At 51.8% G+C, this 24,365-nt stretch overlaps 1 protein-coding gene across 2 annotated transcripts in view; it reads right to left on the bottom strand.

Moving 5' to 3' along the window:
• TMEM181 (transmembrane protein 181) overlaps window positions 1-23,563 on the bottom strand; it is a 52,883-nt gene extending 29,320 nt beyond the window's left edge. The window contains exons 1-5 of one of the 2 annotated variants that reach the window (XM_049654515.1): window positions 23,365-23,563; window positions 11,050-11,153; window positions 4,461-4,516; window positions 2,582-2,672; window positions 788-909 (exon numbers count right to left, since the gene is read on the bottom strand). In XM_049654515.1, the coding sequence (XP_049510472.1) occupies window positions 788-909; window positions 2,582-2,672; window positions 4,461-4,516; window positions 11,050-11,153; window positions 23,365-23,372 (381 nt within the window). In that variant the 5' untranslated portion in view covers window positions 23,373-23,563. The other variant, XM_049654514.1, reaches the window with a different exon arrangement.
• Between the last annotated feature and the right edge of the window lie 802 nt (window positions 23,564-24,365).

Here is a 24,365-nt window from a genome sequence, read left to right as displayed (position 1 = left end):
CCCCCCCCCCCCCCCCCCCCCCCCCCCCCGTCACTAGTGTCACCTCAGGCAAGTACTCTGACCTTTCAGAGCCTCAGTTTCTTACATAATTTGGGGCTCTGGTAACAGTGCCTGCTCCGTGGGCCTGCTCTGGGGACTCAATGAAACCTGACTGCATGGAAAGCCAGGCATGAGGCCTGTTGGGGAAACCACTTTCCTAACCCTACACTCCAATGCATTCTCTTTTCTGATGTTCCCCATGTTCTCCAGGCCACCTGCTGAGTCCTAGGGAGCTTCCCAGCTCTATACAGAGGGGTTCTGGCTCTGATTCTTGGGATTCCAACAGAATATGGTGCCAAAAAATAATCGAGAGTGAGGGTTCCTTTCTCACTTTGGACCACCAGGTTTCCTAACCCATAACCACACAGTACGTCCGAAAGTAGACACTCAAGCAAGCAGGCTGCTCTTCCTAAGGGGCCTGGGCCTCAGCCCCCACAGGTGGATCAGGGTGTTCATCACAGGGCTGACGCCCGAGACCCCGGCAATTCGGAATGACCACGAACAACGGCAGACTTCAGAGATGACAAGCAGCCTGTAAAGAGTCACCTGTAGACACCAGGCATCATATGTGGGTTCACGTATCATGTGTACATGTGTGTAAGTTTGTAAGAATTTCTAAGGGTATCAATGTATAAAGTTAGGTGCGTTTTCCACACCCCATTGGTATGATTCAATGCTTTTACTTCAGAGAGCACATATGTAATAGTGCAGCATGATGAATAATCACTGACCAATCAAATGCACTCACCCCTGCACAGGTGAGGGTCCTTGTCCGATTGTGAACTTTGTTATGAATGAACATGGTGGTTCCATCTTGAGCTACACCATCAACTTTAACAGTCATGAGGAAGCTTGTCTGAATAGATGTTTCTACAAAAGAAAGAAAGTCAGCATCAGAGACCATGTCAGGCACATCACACTTGCAAAGGTAAGAGCCCAGGAGGGTCCTTTGACCACCTCAGCCTTGGCACATTTGAAAACCTCACACTTGTCAGTGAAGTAAAACCTTTCCATTAGGTTCTACTTCCAACCCATTGTCCAGGAGCCTATGTGAAAACCTTCATTCCAGATCCATCATTTTTGATTCACAAAAGGGCAAGTATTTGATGGCTAATGAAATTTTATTTTTTATTTCTCCACATAAATGTTTAACTTCACTTTACACCAAAATAAAGCTAGATTTATTTTTCTGTTTATATAATTTATTATTTTGTTTTTATGTCCACTGTTAAAAAATCAAGGAACAAAAAATACTAATCCTGGGGCACCTGGGTGGCTCAGTTGGTTAAGCATCTGACTTTGGCTCAGGTCATGATCTCATGGTTCTGTGCTGACAGCGCAGAGCCTGGAGTCTACTTCAGATTCTGTGTCTCCCCGTCTCGGCCCCTTCCCTGCTCATGCTCGCTAGCTCACTCTCTCTCTCTCAAAAATAAACATTAAAAAGAAATAAAACACTTATAATCCCATCGCCAAGAGATAACCATAATTAACATGTTGTGTCCATCCTTCCAGACCATTTTCTAGACATAAAAATACACAGTGATGCCAAATTTATTTTTGTTTTTTAAAATGTTATAAAAACTGTGGCACCTGGGTGCCTCAGCCGGTTAAGCTTCTGACTTTTCGGCTCAGGTCATGATCTCATGGTTTCGTGAGTTCTAGCTCCACGTCGGGCTCTGTGCTGACAGTGTAGAGCCTGCTTGGGATTCTCTGTCTCCCTCTCTCTCTGCCCCTCCCCCACTTGCGCTCTCTCAAAATAAATAAACTTTAAAAAAATAATGAAATGTTATAAAAAAGGATTAAATTTTTTGTAATATACATTTTTTTTTCATTTAATTTACTGCAGTCATGGGGTTATCTTTTCAAATTCTTTCTCAACCAAATTCTTTCTCGCCTGATCACAGAACATGGAAAATAATGTGGGTGGTCATTTCTTCAGTTCCCCCCGGATGGTATGTAACTAGTGCCACTCTAGACGAACAGAGCCGATGCATTATAAACCGTGGGTGCTGCAGGGCAGGGCTTCTCAGCCTCAGCAGCACTGATATTTTGAGGCCAGACAATCCTTTGTCATGGGACAGCCCCGTGCACTACAGGCTGTTTAGAAGCATCCCTGGCCTCCTCCCTCTAGATACTGGTAACATCCCTCCTCCCCAGTGGTGACAACCAAAATGTCACAATGTTCCTAGACACTGCCAACTTTCCCTGGGGGACAGAACCATTGGCTCAGGGCATCAGAACTTAATTCTCTCCCAGAACGCCAAGGCAAAAGCCTGCTGTAGCAGCACCTACGCTTTGCAGCCACTTAGCTAAGCTGATCGGTGCTCCCTGAGAGCTGACCAATGCTGACTTACTTCTAACTTACTCTGGAAGACACTGGCAGACTTTTGAGGGGCTTTCAATTTGTTGCCATTATAAAGAATAATGACCATCCTTGTGATCCACCTCTGAGAACTTGTTCAAAGATTCTAAAGCTCCCTCCATCTTTCAAATATGGTGCTTGGTACAAAGAAAAATCATTCCAAAATGCCAGACTTCATACCTTTTGATTGATCCAACTCAACAACACATGTCAGCCACAGTTGCTGATTATATGTAGACAGTGGATTTGAAAGTATTTGAATTGGCTTCAGCTAAGGCAAAAAGAAAAAAAAAAGTTAAGGAATCCATATGACCTTTTCATTCAGTCTGTCTTAATATACAAAAATTTACATTTAGCAAAAAAGGTTGGAGTGTTAGCTCTGAAACAGAAATGTGCAGCTTTCATTTAGACAATACAGTGAAATTCTGCCTCCAGAAAAAGAAAGGACTTTCTACTGCAGTCACCTCTGTCTTACAAACACCTCTAAGCAGGCGATTTCCACCACCTGCAGCCTTGGGATCACATTCCTACTTAAATACCAAAAGGCCATCTTGGAGAAAAAAACTAAAAGTACATATAATGAGATGTGTTGTTAAGATAATAAAGGACATCAAAGACGTATTTCCGTATTCACAGGAATCGTTCCCCAGTACCAGTGTGCCAGACCTGTTGCTGGGTGAGGTTGGTTGTCTTCAGCTTTAGCGAAGTCTTAACACCCCTGGAGAGAAAAATTAGAGGGGACCAGGTTGCCAATAATACTTCTGCCAATGACACTTTGAGCAGTGTCTGCTGAAAACCACAATACTGGCTTCTGGCAGCCCGGAATACAGAGAACACTGTGTAAGTGTTTGAAAACCACCCAGGGTTCCAAAGAAACACATTATTAGAATGTGTAGTCTCTGCATGTAAATATACCATTTCTGTGTTTTAGCCCCGCGGAAACTCCCTGTGCCCGAAGGCGTGCCCGAAGCCACCGAGGCAATGATGCCTACCAGCGGGTGGTCTAGCATCTTGCAGAAGTGAGCGTGAGCTCTTGCAAGCAAGTCAGTTTGGTGGGACGGCTGTTATTTTCAGTGTCAAAAAAGGACTTACATTCTGAGACAGAAATTGTAAAAGACCAAACTATGGTTAGGAAGCTCCATGGCGGCACCTCTTAGATCAGATCCTCAGGGCAAGAAATAAATAAAATAAACACACATGCTAGCGGGCTAACCAGAGGGCCCTTTGAAACTAGGAATAGGAAGAAAAAGGATTACAAGGTAAGCTTTAGGACATTTTTGTCCTTTTGCTTTTTTGAAAATCTTAAGGGTGAAAACCCACCAGGGAGCTAAGAGAAGGAAGACAAGAGGATATTTGGGGGCAAATAATCCAATTTAAACTTGTTATGATGCCATGAGAATGTAGGACAACTGAATTCAGTTTACAGATAAAGATACTATGTCTGATATGCAGAAAAATAAAGGGGTTTCGTTGTTTGGGCTCTCACAAGTTAGCATTTATTAAAGAGTACTGAAATTCTCCAACTGGAAGGACCTTTGTTTTTCTCTAAAGATGGTGAAGAATCAACCACATGAAAGAAAGAAAAGAAAAAGGATTTTTCACTTAAACCGAGTTCATACAAGGAATGACCAAACAATCGTCAGAAAGACCTGTGCCTGTTAGAAACCCGACATGGAGACAGCATCTTCACTTGCATAAAAATAATAAAAAATAGTCAGATGCCTGAGTGAGCACTATTAGAACTTACAATCTAGTAAGACTCATGGGCGGGAGGAATCAGGGGGAGTTAACCAGCATTTGGAAAGGAACCGCTGCTCCCTCACAGGTAACACCACCGGCCTCTCACAGTGCTGCGGTATTCACTGCAGCAGAAAAGGACCTTTCGGCAAACAAGAGCCCAGGGCCCAGTGGCTGACAGCGCTGCAAGAAATGTGTGCTGCCGAAGAAGGGAGCTGCAGGGCAAGGGTGGTGCGCGGACCCTCCACGCAGAACAGGACCGTGTCTGAGTCACCGGAAAGTTTCTAGGGCCCCTCCAGCTGCCACTTCGACCCAGTCTTACCTTTTTACTATTACTTAGTGAAAAATTAGCTGCGGAAGTCTGGATCACTTTGGGCCCTAAAAATGTAACAGAGAAGGAAAAAACCAGGTTATATCTATATCAATAATTAATTTATTGTTTTTCACTTAAAAATTTTTTTAACGTGTATTTCTCAGAGAGACAGAGACAGAGCCCAAGCGAGGGAGGGGCAGAGAAAGGCAGACAGAATCTGAAGCAGGGTGCAGGCTCTGAGCCGTCAGTCAGCACAGAGCCCAAAATGGGGCTCGAACTCACAGACCGCGAGATCATAACCTGAGCTGAAGTGCCGAAGGTGGACACTTAACTGGCCACCCAGGCGCCCCTATCGATTGTTTTTCAAATGCCAAGAAAGACTCGCATTATGTAGAGGTGGCCCCATTTTCCTGGTCTGTCCTTAGGGGACATATAAACATACAAACAGACACACAACATCGCAGATCAGGCGAACATTACGTGACCACCACACAATGTGTGTGACTTCCACAGGATCTAGACATGCAAAACCTCTCCTTTGCTTTCAATGAGGGCTCACTCAGTAGTGCTCCGATCCAAGAAACCGTTAATGACACGGACACTGTCTATAGATTTTATAAAGTATAACAATTTCTGCTAAAAAACTAAGCCACATTTATCAGTTCATCCAATTAATCCAGTCTTCCAAAAATATGTATTGAGTTCAGGATATAAAAAAACATAAAATATTTTAATGCATACTCAAGGCTTTTCCTGAAATAACAGATCTATAAGCTTCATGGAATCCTACAATGTAACTGTTCGGAGTTTTGGCCTTAAAAGAAGCAATCAAACGAGACAGTGTGAAGCAGATTTTAATTTAATTTGTTCTACAATAAATCACACTCAGCTGGGATGCCAGTTTTCTGGGCTGCCTGGGTGACCATCCCCAGCCTGCTGCCCAGGAACCGCCATGTACAGAAGGAAATACTCGAGTACGTACAGCAAGTATGTAAGTGACATAGCAACATGTGTCTGGAACCGTTATGAATGCTGACAGGCTGTCCCTATGTGGGAAGGAGGCTTTCGCCCACAGTGAGGCTTATTTTAAATAGACTCACAATCTCAGTAAATCCCTGTTCCAGGAAATAAGGCAATCTGCTTTCTCAGAAAGAATTAAGAACTGGGAGTCGCAAAGTCCAGACTCTAGTCTTAGCCAACTTGGCTTTTTGAATCTGTTTTCACATCTGCAAAACGAGGGGTGACAAACCCACTGGTCACTAGCACACTCTTAATCTGAAATCCTAACAATGTTACCACAGGATGTAGGATGGTGATTTTTGTGTCAACTGACTGGGCCCTGGGGTACCCAGATACTTGGATAAACATGATTCTGGAGAATCAGTGGACAGATGAGAAAAAAGATGGTCCTCCCCAATGTGGGTGGGCCTCATCCAAATGGTTGAAGGCCTGAACAGAGCAAAAGGCTGAATGGGGGAGAATCTGCTCTCTGCCCGGTCTTGTCCTCGGTCTTCAAGCTGGCACATAGGTCTTCATCTGTTTCCAGACACAAGCTGGAACTTAACCAGCTCTGCTATGCCTCCATATCTTGGAACTTCTCAGCCTCCATTATCATGTGAGCCAGTTCCTTACAGTAAATCTCTCTTTCTTCTCTACCCCTGCCCCTCTCTCTCCCTGTCTCCCTGTCCCTCCCTCCCCCCTCCTATGCGTATGTGTGTCTGAGTATATACATATATATGTATCTCCCCTTTGGTTCCATTTCTCTGGAGAACCTTGACTAATACAGAGTTTAGCACTGAGAGTGGTTAAAGAGGAACAGAATATTAATAATGAGCTTTTTTAATACTGGTTCTGGGGTTTCTGGAATTGGCTCTCTAATCTGATTAGATTTAAAGATGCTAATGATTGGGGTGCCTGGCTGGCTTACTCAGTTAAGTGTCCCACTTGCTTTCAGCTCAGGTCATGATCTCACGGTTCGTGGGATCAAGACCCATGTCAGGCTCTATGCTGACAGTGCAGAGCCTGCTTGGGATTCTCTGTTTCCTTCTGTCTCTGCCCCTCCCCTGCTGTCTATCTCTCTCTCAAAATAGATGGATAAACTTAAAAAAAATTTTTTTTTTATAACAAACAAATAGAATGAGGTTGACTGGTTGTTCCTAATGTCCCTGGATAACGTGGTAAAAGAAAAGGCGAGGTCAGGGGTTTGAATTCCCAGCTCCAGAGCTGCATAAATGATCTGACAGCTTCTGTGCGCCCTGACAGAGACCCTTATCACCTGTAGCCATAGGGGCTGAGTGCTGAAAATCAAGCTCAGAATCTCATCCTGCAACTGGCAGAATTACAATGCAAGTTGGACACCGGCCTCACAGGCTCACTGCTGAAGCGAGGGCACTGACTGGGGAGCAGTGGGGTCCTGGTCTGGGGATGTGGGATCCTGGTCTGGAGACGCACAGGAGGATCCGGAGGAAGCTGGGGGTGTGGAGCTACTACATTTCAATGCATCTTCTTTGCCACTAGACGAGTTCTCTCCATTCCCAGTAGAAACAGCCCTCCCACCTCCTTCCTAGACGAAGACCCTGCATTACCTACGCAAGTGATCCCTGAGGATCAGGCAAGACGATGCAGATTCTGCTGAGCAACCTTCCCTCTTTGCTTCTAGAACAATAACTAGACTCAAGTCCCAACAGGCCCCTGAAGGTGAGGCACCAAATATGACCCACGAGGAGATGCACTACACTCTCAAAGAATACTTGAGTTTTCGGATTTATACAGAGAGAAATCTGGGGAACGTGTATGGGAACGACTACTAAGGGTGTGGGGAACACGGTGGAAGGAATGTAAATTGGATCAGGCTGGATTTGTGGACATGGGCTCACTCAGCAGAGATACTGCATTGCGTGCTAGAGCTCAGGGAGTTAGGAGGGGCTCTAACAGTTCGGTTGGCTGGTTAAAACTTGGACCAAAAGGTGGTCCCCAGTGAGCAAATCAGAAATGCCACACCTGCCTTGGCTTAATGGAGAGGAGGGGATTGGGAGACTTGGGGAGACTAGAACATTGGGGCGGATTTGTCATTTAAGACCTGCTGGAAGAGCCCAGAAGACAGACCTTTCACCACTACTGTGAGGAATAAATGTGTGAGGGGAGCCCCAGCATCCTGAAAGAGCTCTGGGACGGCCCTGCTCGGCAGGCCACCCAGAGAGCAGGAGCCATGACCACTGAACGGGGGGAAACCAAACGCGATGGGAGTCGCTGAATCCTAGCAGCGGTGGGGCCAAGCAGAGGGACTCAGCCACCAAAAGCAAGGTGGGTATGGTCACTGTAACAAACAGGAGAGTCAAAGCAGCAATCCGACCATCTGATTCACACAGACCTGTGGTGCTGGCTAGTTGACTATGGTGTTTCCAGAAGTGAAATACACAGGAAGCCCACTATAGTGTTACCTGATCTGTGTAAGCAGAAAATTCTAAGTGAACAAAAGTGTAACCTGAATCATAAACACAGGAAGTTGCAGCCCATCAATAGATTCCAGATTTGAGCCGGGTTACAGACTCAAACCTTGAGTGAAGAGGAGACAGGGTCCCCTTAAGAAAGCACCCCAGTACACTGCCAAAAATGTGTACTATTAATCATTCTCCCAAAGGAACCTACAACCTTTTACCAAGATGACCGCACACTGGGGAAAAGGAAATACATTTTGGGGACCCCCGGACACCGGCTCTGAACTGACCCTAATTTCAGGAGACCCAAAACATCAGTGCGGTCCACCAGTCAGAGCAGGGACTCACGGAGGTCACGCAATCAGTGGGGTTTTAGCTCAGGTACATGTCACAATGGGCCCAGTGGGTCCCCAGTTCCAGAACGCAGAACTGCACTAGATACACTCAGGGCCTGGCAGAATCCCCACCCTGCAGGGAGCCTCTACTTACAACAATATAATCAAAAGCAGTATCGCATGCCTGGAGGGACTGCAGCTGTGAGTTCTCCCATCCCCCAACCTGAAAGGTTCCCACCACACGGCCGTTCAACTCGCCTATCTGGCCTGGGCAGAAGGTGGGTGGCTCTTGGAGGCAACAGCAGATCGCCACTAAGCATCACCGGGTGTGGTTCGAACCGCAGCTGCTGTTGCAGGCAGGGTTTCATTGCTTGAGCAAATTCACACATCCTCTGGGACCTGACAGGCAGCTGCTGATCTGGCAAACGTCATTTTCTTCATCGCTGAGAGCGAGGCTCACCAGAAGCCAGGCCAGCAATACACCTTCACGGTCCTCCCTCAAAGGAATGTCAAATCTCCGGCCCTACATCCTAATTTGGTTCTCACGGACCTTGGTCACCTCTCCCTCCCACAAGCCGCCGTGAGCAAGAAGCAGCGAGTACTGTAAACTTCCTGGTAAGACACTCGCACGTGGGAGAACGGAAAGAAATCTGGTCAAGATACACGTGCGCCACGTAGAGCCATCCCTTCTGAGGTGAAAGATAAACCGTTGTATTTGGCTCCCCTACAACCAAAGCAGAGGCACGATGCCTAGCGGGCCTCGCCTCTTAGCATTTTGGAGGCAACGTGTTCCTCGCTTGGGTGTCATACTCTGGCCCATTTACCTCGTGAACCAAAAAGCTGCAAGTTTTGAGTGGGGGCCAGGACAAGAGAAGGCTCTCCACCAGCTCCAGGCTGCCGTGCGGGCTGCCTGCTGCTGGGGTCACATGATCCGGCAGATGAAAAGGTGTCAGAAATGTCAGGAGACAAGGATGTCATTTGGAGCCTTTGGCATGGCCCATAGATGAATCTTCGTGCAGACCCTTGGGACTCTGGAGCAAAGCCTTGCCTTCCTCCACAGATAACCACTCCCCTCGTGACACACAGCTCTTGCCTTCCTACCGGGCCTTAGGAGAGACTAAATGCTTACCTGTGGGCCACCAAGTTACCAGGAGACCTGCGCTGCCCATCATGAGCTGGGTGTTAGCTGACCCATCAGGACATGGCTCTGGACACACACAGCAGCACTCCATCATCCGACGGAAGGGGGGCATATACGATCGGGCCCGAGCAGGCCCCGAAGGCACAATAAATCCATCTATATCGGTATCTACGTATATCCTATTGGTGTGTTTCTCTGAAGAACCCTAATACCAGCACTCACTGGGAAGAAGGAAAGGGACATGGAAATCCTGACATCGCTCTTCTCGTCTCAGCCCAGGTGTATCACTTTTCATTTATGCAAGAGTGGAAAAGGTTGAATATAATCACGGATGTTGCAGCCAACAGTGGCTTAAGGAAACGAGTTGGCTGAGGTCCCATGAGACGGCAGTTCAGGAGAATATGAATGCCTCTCCTACCAATCTTAAAAGGACAGTTATGAAAATCAAGTAAGATGACTGATATGTCCTGTGCTGTGATTAATATAGCTTATTCCTTGGGGACTTCACGGGCAGGAAAAGAGGAGGCTACAGTTACTTGTCACCATCATTTTCGTCACCAGCAGGCAAACAGCATATAAACGACCTCCCTCTCCCCAGCTTCCTTGGGCCATTCACCCAGCCCACATCCAGTGTAGGTTTAGAAACTAGCCTCTGAGGGGCACCTGGGCGGCTCAGTTGGCTGAGCGTTTGACAACGGCTCAGGTCATGATCTCGCAGTTGGTGAGTTCAGGTCCCGCGTCGGGCTCTGTGCTGACAGCTCGGAGCCTGGAGCCTGCTTTGGATTCTATGTCTCCCTCTTTCTCTGCCCCTCCCCTGCTCACGCTCTGTCTCTCCCTCTCTCTCAAAAATAAATAAACATAAAAAAAGTTTAAGAAACTAGCCTTTGGAGGCCCAGCCGCCTCTGGGACAGGCTAAGCCTAAGTGTCATTTGTAGGAAATGCCGTAATCAAACACCTATCAGAGACCACCCTCAGTAAAAAATATATTTAAGAAAGAAAGAAGAAACAACCACATAGGCTCCTGGTCTCCTACCCCCCAGACAAGGCTGAAGAGACCAGGTTTCTGGGAACCTGAAAACAGGCCAGCTTCTCTGGTTCTGTTTTCCATCTGTGCAAAATGGGGTTGGACTGGATGATTTCAAAGGCATTTCTGAAGCTAAAAGCATTATGGTGTGGCTCTGGAACCCCAGGGCACCTGGTGCCCTGAACACAAGGCAAAAGCCAACCTGCAGGCTCCCTCCTGCCAAGAGCTTGGGGCGTCACTGGAGCACCCTCCCGGTCCCCTCGGTCACCCCAGCCCCGTGCTCACAGCTATCTCATGCCCTCCCTGGAATCTGCTGCGCCGGGCCATTTACATGGCCTGTGGCCCCCATCGGCCAGCATGTCCTGGACTCGGCAGCACCCAGGCTGGGTTCCGAGCACAGCAGACTGCAGAAATGTTGGACCGTCTGCTAAAAGGTACGCCATCGAGGCCTCCCGGTGCTGCCAGGCTAAACTCAAGCCCTGGCTGCTGTGTGGGGCAAGGCCAGGGTTACCCCTCACCCAGTGGGTTCAGAAGAAGTGGCACTTCACCCTCTATAACAGGGCTCTTAGCAGGTGACAGCGAGTGGGGACAGCTCAGCTGGGCTGAAAAGCGGGTACTAAGGTAACTGTAAATGATAAAACGATCAAAAACTGCGGCTTACCTCTGATCCCAACGAAGACGGTCAGGCCGAAACAGACGAAGAAGACGACGAACACGAGGACAAAGTGGCGCTTGGAGAGCGTGTACAGCCGCATGGGCGCCAGCCTGCAGAGAAGCCAGCGGGTGAGGGTCACACAGGGGTGGCCGAGGCCGCATCGAGCCATCCCCTCCCCACCTCGGGAGCGGGCCTCCCCAAGACCCAGGTCGCCCGCCTGACCAAAACACCTCGGGGGCCACCAGAGGGTGGGGGACTGTCCGCTAAGCCCTGGGTCAAGCGCTCCGGGGAGAGGGCTGCTCCGCATGCAGCCAAACCCCACTCCTCGTGGCGCGAGAACGTGCTGCGGCTTCGACGCCCACTCAGGGCGTGTTTCACCACCCCACCCACGTGGTGGCTCAGCCCTTCTACACAGCCCGACTTTCAGCAGCCAGAGCAGAGCCCGGGTGCAGGGAAGACCCCAACCCACACGGGCACGCGGCTCTGTCTGCTGGCGCAGTCAAGCCCAGACCGGGAACTGCAGGTGCCTCCAGCACGCATCTTCCTACCTGGCCCTCCAGGAAGCCCACGGCCTCACGTTTCCTGTCCAGGGCTCCGCACAGCCCCGCACCTGCACCCACCCGCACGGTGAAGCTCAGCCTGGCCTTTGCTGAGCAGGCCGCCCACGGTCCTCTGTGACTTACTCCAACGCGGAGAGCAGCTCAGTGGATCCACCCCACCCCCCGTCAGGAGGTCCCTGCCTATGCAGTCCTGTTTTCTGCTCTGGAAGAAGACGGCAGTGGGGAGGGATCAGTTCTCCTTTCGAATGCCCTACCTCAGGCGTCAGAAAAAAATCCATGAAGGACCACACTTCAAATGTGTGAGGCCCGGCCAGCCACACGGCCTCTAGTCCTCGCTGCTGCCTCTACACGCAGGCAGGCGTGATGAACACGCGTGTGCGTGGCTGTGTTTCAGTTCAACCTGACTGCAAAGAGGTGGCAGGCCAGGTCTGGCCCGCAAGCGGCCGACCGCTACCAAATAACCTAACGAGGAGACCCATAAACCCAAAGAGATGAGCGACGGGGGTGGGGGGCTGTTTTGCTTTGCTTTTTACATTCTTTTTATTCCCATAGCATTTCCTGGTCTTGGGAGCTGGGACAGGAGGAACTTCTCACACCTCAGAACAGTGCACACACGCCTGGGACAGGGAGAACCAGGCTGAGAACTGAAACGGAAGGAAAAGTTATTTGCTTTTACGGTACTGTGTGCACACATACAACCTCTCCTTTACGTGGCTGACGATTCCAGTTCCTGAGCAGGAAATCAGCCAGATGGTATCTCGGGGCAAAGGTGGGGCCCAGAAGCCACCTTGGCTCAGACGTGGCTCGGCTGATACCAAGCCCAGCTCTCTCCAGCAGGACCCACCAGACCTTTGGACGAATGAACTCTGAGGTCAGTGTCACCGTGTTTCATTGAATGACGGCACCAGTGAAGAAATAAAGGAACGAGTAGTAACTCTGTCTCTTCCTTCTGGACTCAAGTCCAAAGGCTGACCCACAAGCGACCCTGCTGTGCATGAAAACGAGGGCCAGTGAATTAAATAGTCTGACCCCAACTCTGATTTTGGATCCTAATGATTATAAGAGGCCTGAAAGTCTTAAAATATTAGAGCCAGAAATGACCTCAGGGAGGAAGTCTAACCCCTTCGACTGACACATGGGGACACTGGGGCCTAGACACTGCAGAACAGTTGCCTGAGATGTCACAGCTCTGCCCCTTGGCAGTAACTGCCACTCCCTAGGAAGGAGGCTCAGGGAAGCAGGGAGAGCTGAGGGGACCCACCTCCGTGAGTGCCCTTCTGGAGAAAGCCCTGTGGAGGCGGGGCGGCATGCGAACAAGGTCCTCTTTGTCATTTCTCTGCCATCCCCAGGTGTCGAGGCTAATAATGCAGATCCTTAGCACAGTCTGCAGAAGGGAAGATTTCTGTGCAGCTGCACGGGGCATTTTCACTTGGAAAAAACACTACACAAAGCTAAATGGACTAGATGCTGGGAAAATGCAAATAGTCTGTAGTTCACAGGGCTGCACCGATGTCGCTCTCTTAGCTCTGATAAACGTGGCGCGACGCTGAGACGCTAGCAAGAGGGGAAGCTGCGTGAAGGGTGTGCAGAGACACTTTGTACTATCTTTGCCACTCTTCCATAAACCTAAGGCTGTGTAAAAAATTAGAGTCACTTGCGGCACCCCACTCTGCTGCTCTCAGGGCGACCTGTTTCCGCCCCCTCCCCCCGCCCCGTCCACCCTGTGCTGAGGCTCTGAGGGGCGCTGAGGGCTCTGAGCACAGGCGAGAGCCCAAAGGACATTAGTTAGAAGCAGAGAAAAACAGAGTAATAATAATTACATTTAAATGTTGATATTTAAAACCTATCGTTAAGACACATTATCAATCATTTGCTAGAAAAGCCCAGTTACTTAGCAGATGAGAGGGTATGGGGAGAAAAGAGATCAGCAGGGCAACGGGAGCACAAGGCCGAGTTCCTGCAGCAAACACCTGCCCAGGGACGCTGTGCCAATTTCCTCCTCCAGGGCTGAATACAAATCTAGTGCTTCCCTTCCTTAACCCTGCTACTTAAGGGGTGCCTGGGTGGCTCAGCCAGTTAAGCATCCAACTTCGGCTCAGGTCATGATCTCACGGCTCATGGGTTCGAGTCCGTTTGAGCAACGGACTCTGTGCTGACAGCTCGGAGCCTGGAGCCTGCTTCGGGTTCTGTGTCTCCCTCTTTCTCTCTGCCCCTCCCCCACTCACACGCACCTGTGCATGCACTCTCAAAAATAAATACTAAACATTAAAAAAAATTTTAAACCCTGCTACTTAATTCCAATTTATTACAGATTTTCCTGGTTCAGAAATCAGGCCTCACCCAAGTCAATGGAAAAAAGACACAGAGAAAGCGGAATAAGCCCCCTGCTCAAGAAAATGTGATCGGGCACAATCGCGGCCATGACCTCGGCTCGCTGGGGACAGGCTGGGCACGGAGCCACATTTCTGCTGTCTTCCAGCGGTAAACCTTTCCAGGCATCCTCACCCTGGGGGCCTGGGGTCTGAGGACCCCCTCCAGCCACAGGGTGCTGCGGGCCAGCACCAGCACCAAGATGGCTCAGTTCCGCACGACGGTGCGTCCTCTCCAGGGTTCCTTTTGCTCTCGGCTTCGTGTCTAAAAACTCCACAGCAGTTCGCTCAAAATCAAGGGACTTCCTAAGCCTCAGAAACACCTTCCTATTCAAGACGAATCACAGTTCTGCACTGTTGCTCAATCAAAGTAGTGGCGTTGTGAGTGGCAGCAGCGGGGAGTCGAGGCCACTCCCCAGAGGGTCTCCTTTCACGTCTCCTCCCGCCCTGCCAGCCGCCCCACAACCACTTTCTGCCTGACCCAGGCTCCCAGCGCCTTCTCTGCCTACCTCCCACTTCACCTCCCAGCTGAAACACCAACGTGTTTCTGACCATCAAGCTAGCCGATGGCCCAGGCAAGTCTCAGTGAGCAGGCAACCTGTATTCCCTAGGATCCGGCCACCAATGGAAGGAATATTCCCTAAGTGCTCAGAGGCAAGGCTGTGATGTAGGCAATACACACAGCATGACACCAAGAGGCCTCCGATCCAGGAGCCTAATCCGCTCGGCCTCTGCTGTCACCCATGCCCCTGCACTGCATGGACTCTCCGATGCCGGACCATCTCCTGCTTCCTCTCTCCTGCTTCCTCTCTCACACTCCTTCCCACCTCCAGGAACCATCTCAACCCCCTCCCTGCCCCTGATCCCACCCTGAGACAGTGTCCCCGAAGACATTTTCACTAAGGAGTCTACACCACTTTATGGTCAATAAGTTTAAAACCGAACCCATTAAAAAACAAAATAACAAATGAAAAAGCTGCTTCCACTGCCCATTTCCTGCCTCTCCCCTTTCTGCATCCCACATCCTGCAACCTTGGAGTCACTTTTGAGGATGCCTATCTCTCATTCACCCCACGCCTGCAGCCAGCCAGGAGGAGGGGTGCTTTGCTTCCTAACTTCTCGTTCCCCATGCGGGGTCTCGCGGCCCAGGCCCTGGCCACGCCCAGCACGGTCACTGCAACAGCCTGCCAGATGCCTCCCCTGGGTGCCGTGCCATGGCTCAGCAGGTAACCTGCCCTAGACCAGCGAGCTACTAAGCGGCTGAGGCGGTGTTCAAACCCAAGCATCAGCATCCAGAGCTTAATTTCTTTAATGTTTCCCACCATGGTGGAGCCAGACTCTAGACCAGCCCCTTCACACACTGCTCTCCTGATGTGAAATGCTCTCTCTTCTCCACACCAAACCATTGAAATCTGCCTCACAGAGCTCACCTGCAGGTCCCACCTTCTCCAGGAAGCTTCCCCTCCCTCCCATCTCTCGTAACTTTAACCTATTACAACACACGTGGCCTGCACGACACAGCCGAGGGCCTGAAGACAAAGTACCCATCTATCTGCCATGGACGCTGGACACAAGAAAACACCTGCCCAACTTTCATTAGTTATCTCAAAAGTGTTCACGTACTTCCCTTGAATTGGTGTAAGATACTAGGGAGCAGGGAGAGGACTCCCCACTTCCCCAGACACCCTGGCCAAGTCAAGCACCGCATGTGGTGGGATCTTCAACCCAGATAACCAGAGCAGGAAGGCCCCGGACAAAACCCTGCCAGCTCAGGACAGCTGTCCCTCCTTTTTCTCTTCTGGATGGGACCCAGACGCCGGTCTTCCTCTCCAGGCGCATGTCTCTTTTCACACTCAGGCATTTAACACACACACTCTAAAATGCAGACCTCCCTGGAGCCCCTGGAGCCTTGGAAGACCTTTGAAATTCAATGGAACAGATTGTCCCCTTAGCTTTGGCTTGGACCGTTTAGGTCCCTTCTAAATTAATCTCAGTTTCATGGGTGACTTAAAATAGCACCCAGACTTATTTCCTAGAGAAACTAAAAACACCTTTACTGGAAAGCCAGTCCCCCAAACTGCAGCCATCATCCAAATGGCTGCAAGCCGCGCCTGCCCTTCGTTGTGCATATTCATAACCATCTCCCAAGGGACTGCTTCCAGGTACCATGAAGTCTGTGCAGCCATCAATACCCACAACGAAACAGCAGGAAAACCATCCCGCAGGACCCTCTGCAGCCAGACGTCGCCGCTGTCCTGCCGGGACACATTGGCACGTGCTGCCCTTTGCCCTCTTCCCTTGTCAGCTCTCCGCAGCGATCTCACCCTGTTCCAGGCGAACAATTCCACGTTCACGGCCCGGCCCAGCTGAGCCCCAGGCTGACAGCGAACACCTGTTTGACCCTCCGCTTGCACATCCGGTGGGCGGCTGGTGTGATGCGTCCAAAGCCAGACTCCGGATCTTTCCCCACCCTGTCCTGCAGAGTTCCCCACCCCAGGACGTGGCAGCCCCAGCCTTCCAGGGGCTCAGGCCGAGAGCTGGGCGGTCACCTTCGACACCTGTCTTCTGCTCACTCCCCGCATCTAATGCAACAACACAGCCTTCAACATATACCGTGTCGCGGCCCTTCTCGGTCCCCCAGTCAGGCCCTGCCATCTTTCACTGCAGGCCTCCCCCGGTCCTCCCGCTTCTGGGCTGAGCACCCACCCTCTGCTCTCCGCCTTGCTGCTCTGAAAGCCAGGTGCGTTCACTCTCAGTCCGCCGGAACTCTCCAGTGGCTTCCCTATCACGGTGAGTGACAGCCAAACACTCCACGACCAACAGTCGCTGGCACGCCTGTGACATGATCACACGGGTTTCTTTGGAAACAACTCACCCACCATAATCCCCACTTCGTTCTAAAGGAGGAACAGGAGCCATGGTTGACGAAGGGACTTCTTCGGGGGCAGGGCAGAAGCACCACTGCTGTCTGCCCGGAGCCACACTCTGCCTCCTCCTCCCCTGGTTCCCTGCCCTCCAGAGACCAGCCTCACTTGCCCAGTCTCCCTCCCCCCCCCCCCCCCCCCCCCCGCCACACTGGGGCCCAGAACCTGTGGGAAACCAGCCAGGCGCTGCTAGACAAGGTTTCCCTGCTTCACAAAGAGATGTGTGAGAAGAGCCTCCTCTGTCCCCGTGGGGAGAGCCATGCAGGGGAGCGCTGCCTGCATGGCCACAGCCACACGGCACGTCAGAAGGTGCACACAGCCGACAGGCCCAGACTGAGAGCCAGAGACAGAAACTACCTAGGCCACACAGGGACACAGAGCTGCCGAAGCGGCCCTGGAGATGCCCCCTTCAACTTCTCGATGCTCCTGTTCTTTAAGCCACTTTTCATGGGTATTCGATTCGAACCAGAAGCTTCCCGGGGCACCCGGGTAGCTCAGTCGGTTAAACATCCAACTCCCGATTTCGGCTCAGGTTGCGATCTCAGGGACTGTGGGATCAAGCCCCGAGCTGGGCTCTGCACTGAGAGTGCAGAGCTTGCTTGGGATTCGTGCTCTCTCTCTCTCTCTGACCCTCCCCTGGCTCACAAGCTCTTTCTCTCTCTCAAAATAAACATTAAAAAAAAAAACAAAAAACAAAGCTTCCCTTCAATATACATACCAAAAAAAGAAAAAAAAAAAACCACAATTAAAAATGAAACTCAAGACACTAAGTCACATAAGTATAGAAACCTCCCTGTTCAAGGCACCTGGAACTGTCCTGTCAGAATGTGAAACAGTCACCAACCATCCTTGTCGCCTGCCCTTCCTATTTCCATTGATGATTAGTCACCGAGTCCTTCCTCTCCCTCCAGGCCCGACACACCCTTCCTTCCCCCTTCCTTCCCAGCCCAGCTGAGTCCTGCCTCCTCTGAGGTCGCCCCCCAACCACACTGACAAGGCAACTGTCTCCTCCAATGGAGGACAGGAGGCACGTGCCCATTTCCAGATTTCACTGTGGGTAGCAACTGTTCACAGACTTCCATGCCTCTCCCAGCCTGGAGCTCCCCCTTGGCCTCTCTAGGCCCAGTGGTCCAGCGCTGAGCCTTATAAATGACAGGCCATGAACTAGAGATTCCTTAGTCCAATAACTATTGATTTCTTCCATTTCTATGCATTCCTCCCTGGTTTTACTCTGGTTTCCTCCATGTTCTAATTTCTTTGCGATAATCAAGTATAAACCACTGAATTGTAAAATTGAACGTTTTCTCTCACTGTTATCTTGTAATTTTTTTGTACGGTTGTGGCCTTTGCTAGGTCTGGGAACTGGCCAGAACAGCTCCAAGAAAGTGCCTTCCCCTCGGCACACACCTTCAGTCAGGTCCCTGCTCAGCCGCCTGGAAAGCCAGTGTCCCCATTAGGGCCACCGAGAACTCCAGAACTGCTTGAGCCAACATTACTTTCCCACTGGACGCTTCTTCCTCCCACACAGGCCCTATAAGAGTTATTAAAACACCACTGGAGAGAAACCATGGGAGAGGCACACACTCAACGAGTCCCTTTATGGGCCTGGAGCAGAATGACCATGACACAGACAGAACTTGGCTGAGCAGAGAAAGCGAGAAGACACCTGAAGGCACTGCCTTCCAGTGACGCGGCAAGAGGAGACCAGCAGCAGTCTCTGCCTTTGACAGAACCCTAAATGATATAGTCAGCACACACAGGGAGGCAGGAGAAAACAGCATCCAGGAGGCCGAAGCGTTCTTATAAATACGTATTTCATCTGGTCTCATAAAGTCACAATACAGTAGGTAAGTAAGACTGAAAATATTTCAGTATCACAAATCTCGCTACTTGTTCAACTCCTTCCCAGATTTCCCACTGGAGAATTAAAAAATGACATCTGGGCAGTGGGAAGGGCCTTTCAGTCTCAGTACGTGGGCATGCTTTAAGCAAAGATTTTGTTTTTCTCATCATGTGTATAAAAGTAATCTCTTCTCCCGTGGTCCAAAGCGCTGGCCTGGTATCTGCAGCCTGGCTTCAAATCCTGCCCACCCACCCCCACTTGCTAGGCAGACAACTAAGTAACTCTCAGGGCCCCAGTATCCTCCTCTGTACATCAGAGACACGTGGAAAACCCCCAGGGTCATTGGCGGGCATAGATAAAGAATGAAGGATCCAGGACAGTGCAGGAAGCATATAGGAAGAACTCAATCAGGTTTGCTATAGTAGTAAGAGTTGTGCTTTTGTCCCCATCCCCTACTTTTTCTTTTTTAAAAATCTGTTTTTGGGACGCCTGGGTGGCTCAGTCAGTTGGGCGTCCGACTTTGGCTCAGGTCATGAGCTCACGGTTCGTGGGTTCGAGCCCCACATCGGGCTCTGTGCTGACGGCTCGGAGCCTGGAGCCTGCTTCGGATTCTGTGTCTCCCTCTCTCTCTCTGCCCCTCCCCTGCTCACTCTCTCTCTATCTCTCTCTCAAAAAATAAACATTAAAGAATTTTTTTTCTAAAAATGTTTCCATCTTACCATTATCCCTGATGATCCACTCTGTAATACCTCCCCTCCTCCAGCTCCGAACCCAGCCAACTGAAGAAAAGGGCAGGGCCGTCATTCCCTAAGCACCTATTTGGTACTAGGCTAGGTGCTTCCCTGTGAGGCAGGTACTATCAGCCCTTTCACAGACGGGACATTAGAGGCTAGGGTTGGCATACACTGCTGAGGTCTCAGTCCACATGAGGGGGGCGGGATTTGAACCCCCAAGGTCAGTGGCAGAAAGGAGGCCCACTGCTCCCTCACTCTCGCTCTTTGGCCCCCTCACCAAAATCTCCCCTTTTTAAACCTACCGTTCAACGGGTTTTGAGAAGAACAAACTCTAAGGGGAAGAACAGAATAAGAACTCCGAAATTTCTATCAGGGACATATATTGAATACAGCCAAATATATTCAAATTTCAAACTTGACTATATTATAAATAATCTATGGCTACCTAGTCAAAAAAGCCATTATACCAACATTCAAGGCCCAACAACCTCAAAGTGTATCTTAATGAACAGCACACTCATCGACACTCCTCAAGGAACCATGAATCCTTGTGTATCCTCGCCAGGCTGCAAGCCCAGTGACTCACACCCAGGAGTGTGTTAGGTAACTGAATAGCCTTCCCGGGGCAAAGACAACAAGGAAGCAGGCCACACGCTGGTCAGCGCAGGCAGTGCGCCAGCCAGGGGGCAGCACCCAAGCCCGGGCCCAGACAGCGCGTCCGGCGGTAAAGAACCCAGGATCTGAAGGCAGACCGCCCGGGCTAGAAGACCTCTCCGCCACGACCCGCAGGGTGACCTGGGGCGAGCCACTCTCCTTCTCGGCACCTCCAGTCCCCGAACTGTAAAATTCAGAAAATGGACATGCCCCACCGCCGAGGGGAGCCGGGGTAATTAAACGAGTCATTCGTTACACGAAAGCCCTCGTGAGCACTAGTTCATCGCCAGCTGCTACCGAGAGATGTCACTAATGTGGGCTCTGGAGCCAACCACTCAGGCTTCAGCCTCAGCTCTGCGACATACTGTGACCTTGAGAACCTTGGACCGGACTTCTCTGCACCTCAGTGTTGCCATCTGTAACAACGGGAATGGTCACGGGGCGAGTAGCTGAGAGGATGGCACGAAATGACACACAGAAGGGGCTCACAGCAGTATCTGGTACAGAGGAAACAGCGTTATTTTTTATTAGCTCCAGAGATCATTTGGGTTCAGGGGGGAAAACAAAAGATTCCTAAGAGGCACAATCCTAAAAAACTCTGTAGTTGCAAGACAAGGATACTGACACAGGCCTGCTGTCCCCTCGAGCACTGGGACACTCGGAAGGCCTGGGACACAGAAACCCCAACAAGGTCTGTGTTCATCTGTCTGAGCCACGCCTTCACTGCTGGCAGAGGAGGAGTCCACTTAATACAATTCCACTCTGAAATGCATACAGAATGAAACAGACATGTGAAACATACTCTCCAAAAACTGGTTGTAAGTATCAAACACACACACACACACACACACACACACACACACACACACCAACAACAACAACAACAACAACAACCCTATCTACCTCTTCAGGAAATGCTACTGCGAGAGCAAAGCAACACACGAACCTGAGACACCTCAACTATGTGTAGAGCTGTGACGGCTATGCTCAAACAGGAAGTCAGGGCAACAACTGTTTGAGATGCCCACGGTCCTTGCCTCCTAAACCCCCGGCACCTGTCACTTCCCGGGCATTTTCAGAAAAGGAAGCGAGTTTGCAGGAATTTTAAGCTTAAAACTTTAAGACGGGGAAACTATTTATCCTGACTGGTTTTGACAGCAATCCCTCCTGCCCTTTTAAGAGTAGGCAGGGCTGCATGTGAGCAGGGAGCTCACAGTCCTGCAGACCCTGCATCAGCCCCGGGCCCCCAAGCTGAGCTCCTCCACCACGCTGCTCTTTTCTCTTCCGCCCCCCCCCCCCCCCCCCCCCCCCCGCCAATCCCCCCGCCCCGGCACTCTTTCTCCGGCTCCTCTTCCTGCTCCTGTCACTTCTCACCACGGGGCTCTGTCACATCTGGCAACAAGAGCACTTTGACCTTCCCGGGGCCTGAAGCAGGACACGCTTCGGGCTTGTTTCCTCGTAAGATTCTGATGCGCACCAAAGACTTTTTCTGACTCCCACTGCTTTCATGTCCTCTTGAATGAGACGATGGTGGCTGGCTGACCTCCAGATACCTCCAACATCCCCCAACCCCAGCCCCTTGCTCCACAGAGCCCGGCATGGCTTCTAGGAGAGCGTCGGGCTGCCGACCGCTCCATGGCAGGAGACATACTCCGCTGAAATCCTTCGCTCACACTGTGGTTTGCGAGTCTCGCTTTAGTTAACAGCCCCCACTTGGTCTAGTTCCCTATCACGTGACAGACAGCCCCCGACTTCCCCAGGAGACCCAGACTGCAGTCCTGGCCAACGCCCACACCTCTTCAAGCTCTCTGCTCCTCTGGCCCAAGTAAACGGGAGGACACCCCACACACCACCCAGGGCTGCTGTGCTGCGTGGACCCAAGGACGTCCGCTACGGAGGAGAAGCTCCCAAACCTTCTGGGAGTTGTCACTCTGCCGCAGGGTCACAGCTTTGCACGACCCCAGAAGGCATCTTCGCGCGGCATCCCAAGTACACTATTCACACAGGTCACAAACGAACGGTGTCCCTGGAGTTGTGCGAAGGCACCACCGGTAACCCACCTCTGCCCGGGGTTTAGTTAAAAGAAAGACCTTTCAAACATCCATGTAGGGCTACCATTTTAGGCTGGCCCGGTTTCCCATGCTGCGCTAAAGTAATTAACCGCAGTCGGAAACTTCGGAGGAGGTGGAGGAAAACCTTTCCCTCCATCACATAGGTCTGCATTCTGGCAACACCCTCCGATCTTCTCTATGTCCACAGTCAAGGACTCGGCAGCGGTCCAATGCAAACCCTCCCAGCCCCTACGACCCCAAACACACAGAGAAACTCAGACAGTCCTGTCTGAAGGTTGCCTTCAACTGCCCAAGGGGCCCTCCCGACCTCCTGCCACAGACACTGCTCCACACAGCAGACAGACTCTGGGCACTCCTTCTCTGGGACTTCTGACTTTTTGCAACTCAAGCACAAAACTTGTTAGTTTTCTCTCCTCTTCCCCGATGTCCCCTGGGAGGTACCCAGGTGACTCTGCTGCGTCAAAGGCAAGCTTTAGGGCTGGCGTCTGTGGGGCCCTGGACAGGTTTTTCCTCCTTAAAATCCCTGAACTTCACAGAGGTAATAAGGCCCAAAGTCAGCAGATTAAAACTCATAAAACTCGGTGTCCCGGAGATCTAAAAGGGCTGTGGCAGGCTCCCAACGTGCCACCATCATCAAAAAGCCACTGGAAAGCACCTCTCTTTAGTCTCAGCTGGGCTAGGTCACAAAGAGCTGAGTGGGGTGCTCTGAGCGCTTTTAACAGAGACGTGACAGATAGGGCCACTGTCGGGGCAGGGGGCCACCGCCCTTCCAGCGGGGAGGCTGGGCCCCGGGCTGCCCCAGGGAAGGCGGTGAGGGACTCCCGGGAGGGCCGCTCTTTAGCCATCCAAACCTGGGGAGCACGGGTCTCCGGAGACAGCAGGGCCAGAGCTGGCCTCCGAGGGTCCTCCCGGGGCGCCTCTGGCCGAGACCCGTCCCGGAACGCCGCCCCCATCCCCACCGTCTGCAGGCCGCCGGGGGGGTGGGGGGGTTACTGCGCCGAGCCGCCCCCGCGAAGCCCCCGGCGTCGCGCCCTCCCCCCGGGGCCCGGGCTCCACGTGGGCGGAGGGCCCGGCGTCAGGGCTCGCGGGACCCGGACGCGGGGCCCGGGCGCCCAGGGAGGGGAGACCCCGGCCCTCGTCGCCCGCCCTGCCGACCGGCACTCACGGTTCCATCTCGGCGCCCCGGCCCTCGGCCCCGGCCCGCGCCCCGAGCCCGCCCGGCGCCGCACGGTAGCCGCGGCAGCCACAGCCACAGCCGCAGCCGGAGGGACAGCGGCCCGGGAGCAGAGCAGCCGGCTCCGTGGAACTCGTCAGAGCGCGACGCGCCGCGGGGTCACGTGCGCGGAAGCGACCGCGCGGCGGCGGGAGGGGCGGGGGGGCGGCGCGGCCGGGGCGAAGGTGGGGGTAGGGGCGAAGGTGAGGGGGGGCGGGGGCGGGGGTGACAGTGGGGCGGGGCCCGGGTGAAGGTGGGGTGCAGCCCGGAGCCGAGCAGGGGCGGGAGAGGGGGCGCAGGACCCCGCCCAGACCCCCTCTCCCCCCGTCACTGGCCCCATGGGAGGGGGTCCCGCGGCGCGCCCACCTCCCAAATTTCTGTAATCAAGAACAGAGGAGGGGCGCCTGGGTGGCCCAGTCGGTTAAGCTCCAACTCTAGGTGTCAGCTCAGGTCTTGACCTCACAGTGGGAAGATAGAGCCCTACATTGGGCTAGGTGCTGAGCATGAGCCTGCTCGGGTGTCTCTTTCTCGCTCTCTCGCTCTCTGCCCCTCCCTGCTTGTCTTTCTCTCTCTCTCTCAAAATAAATAAACTTAAAAGAGCCACAGTTTTGGATATTTCCAAGATTCTCTTTGGAACATTTGTCAGAATGTCCCTTTATTGCTATGGGCTTCAAGTCGATCTGAATGAGGAAAAGAAAAGACTCGAGCTTTCTTCCCGCCAACAAGTGTGGTGTTGGCAGGAAGAGACCAACACGGATAGGATTCCGTTCCTGCCCTCAGCAAACTTACAGGCAAAGTAAGTTACCAAAACGAAGTGTGAGGAGCACAGATTGCTACAGTGGCCCTGAGGAAGGGCACCGAACTCACCTGAGGCGGGGTTGACCCGGATAGGAAAGCAAGTGCTCCATGTTTGGGCTGATCTCAAGATGGGAGGGGCTTAAGAAGTTGGAGGG

This window comes from Panthera uncia, assembly GCF_023721935.1.
Source record: "Panthera uncia isolate 11264 chromosome B2 unlocalized genomic scaffold, Puncia_PCG_1.0 HiC_scaffold_24, whole genome shotgun sequence".
Classification (NCBI taxonomy): domain Eukaryota; kingdom Metazoa; phylum Chordata; class Mammalia; order Carnivora; family Felidae; genus Panthera; species Panthera uncia.
This window is presented reverse-complemented; position numbering and strand designations above follow the sequence as displayed.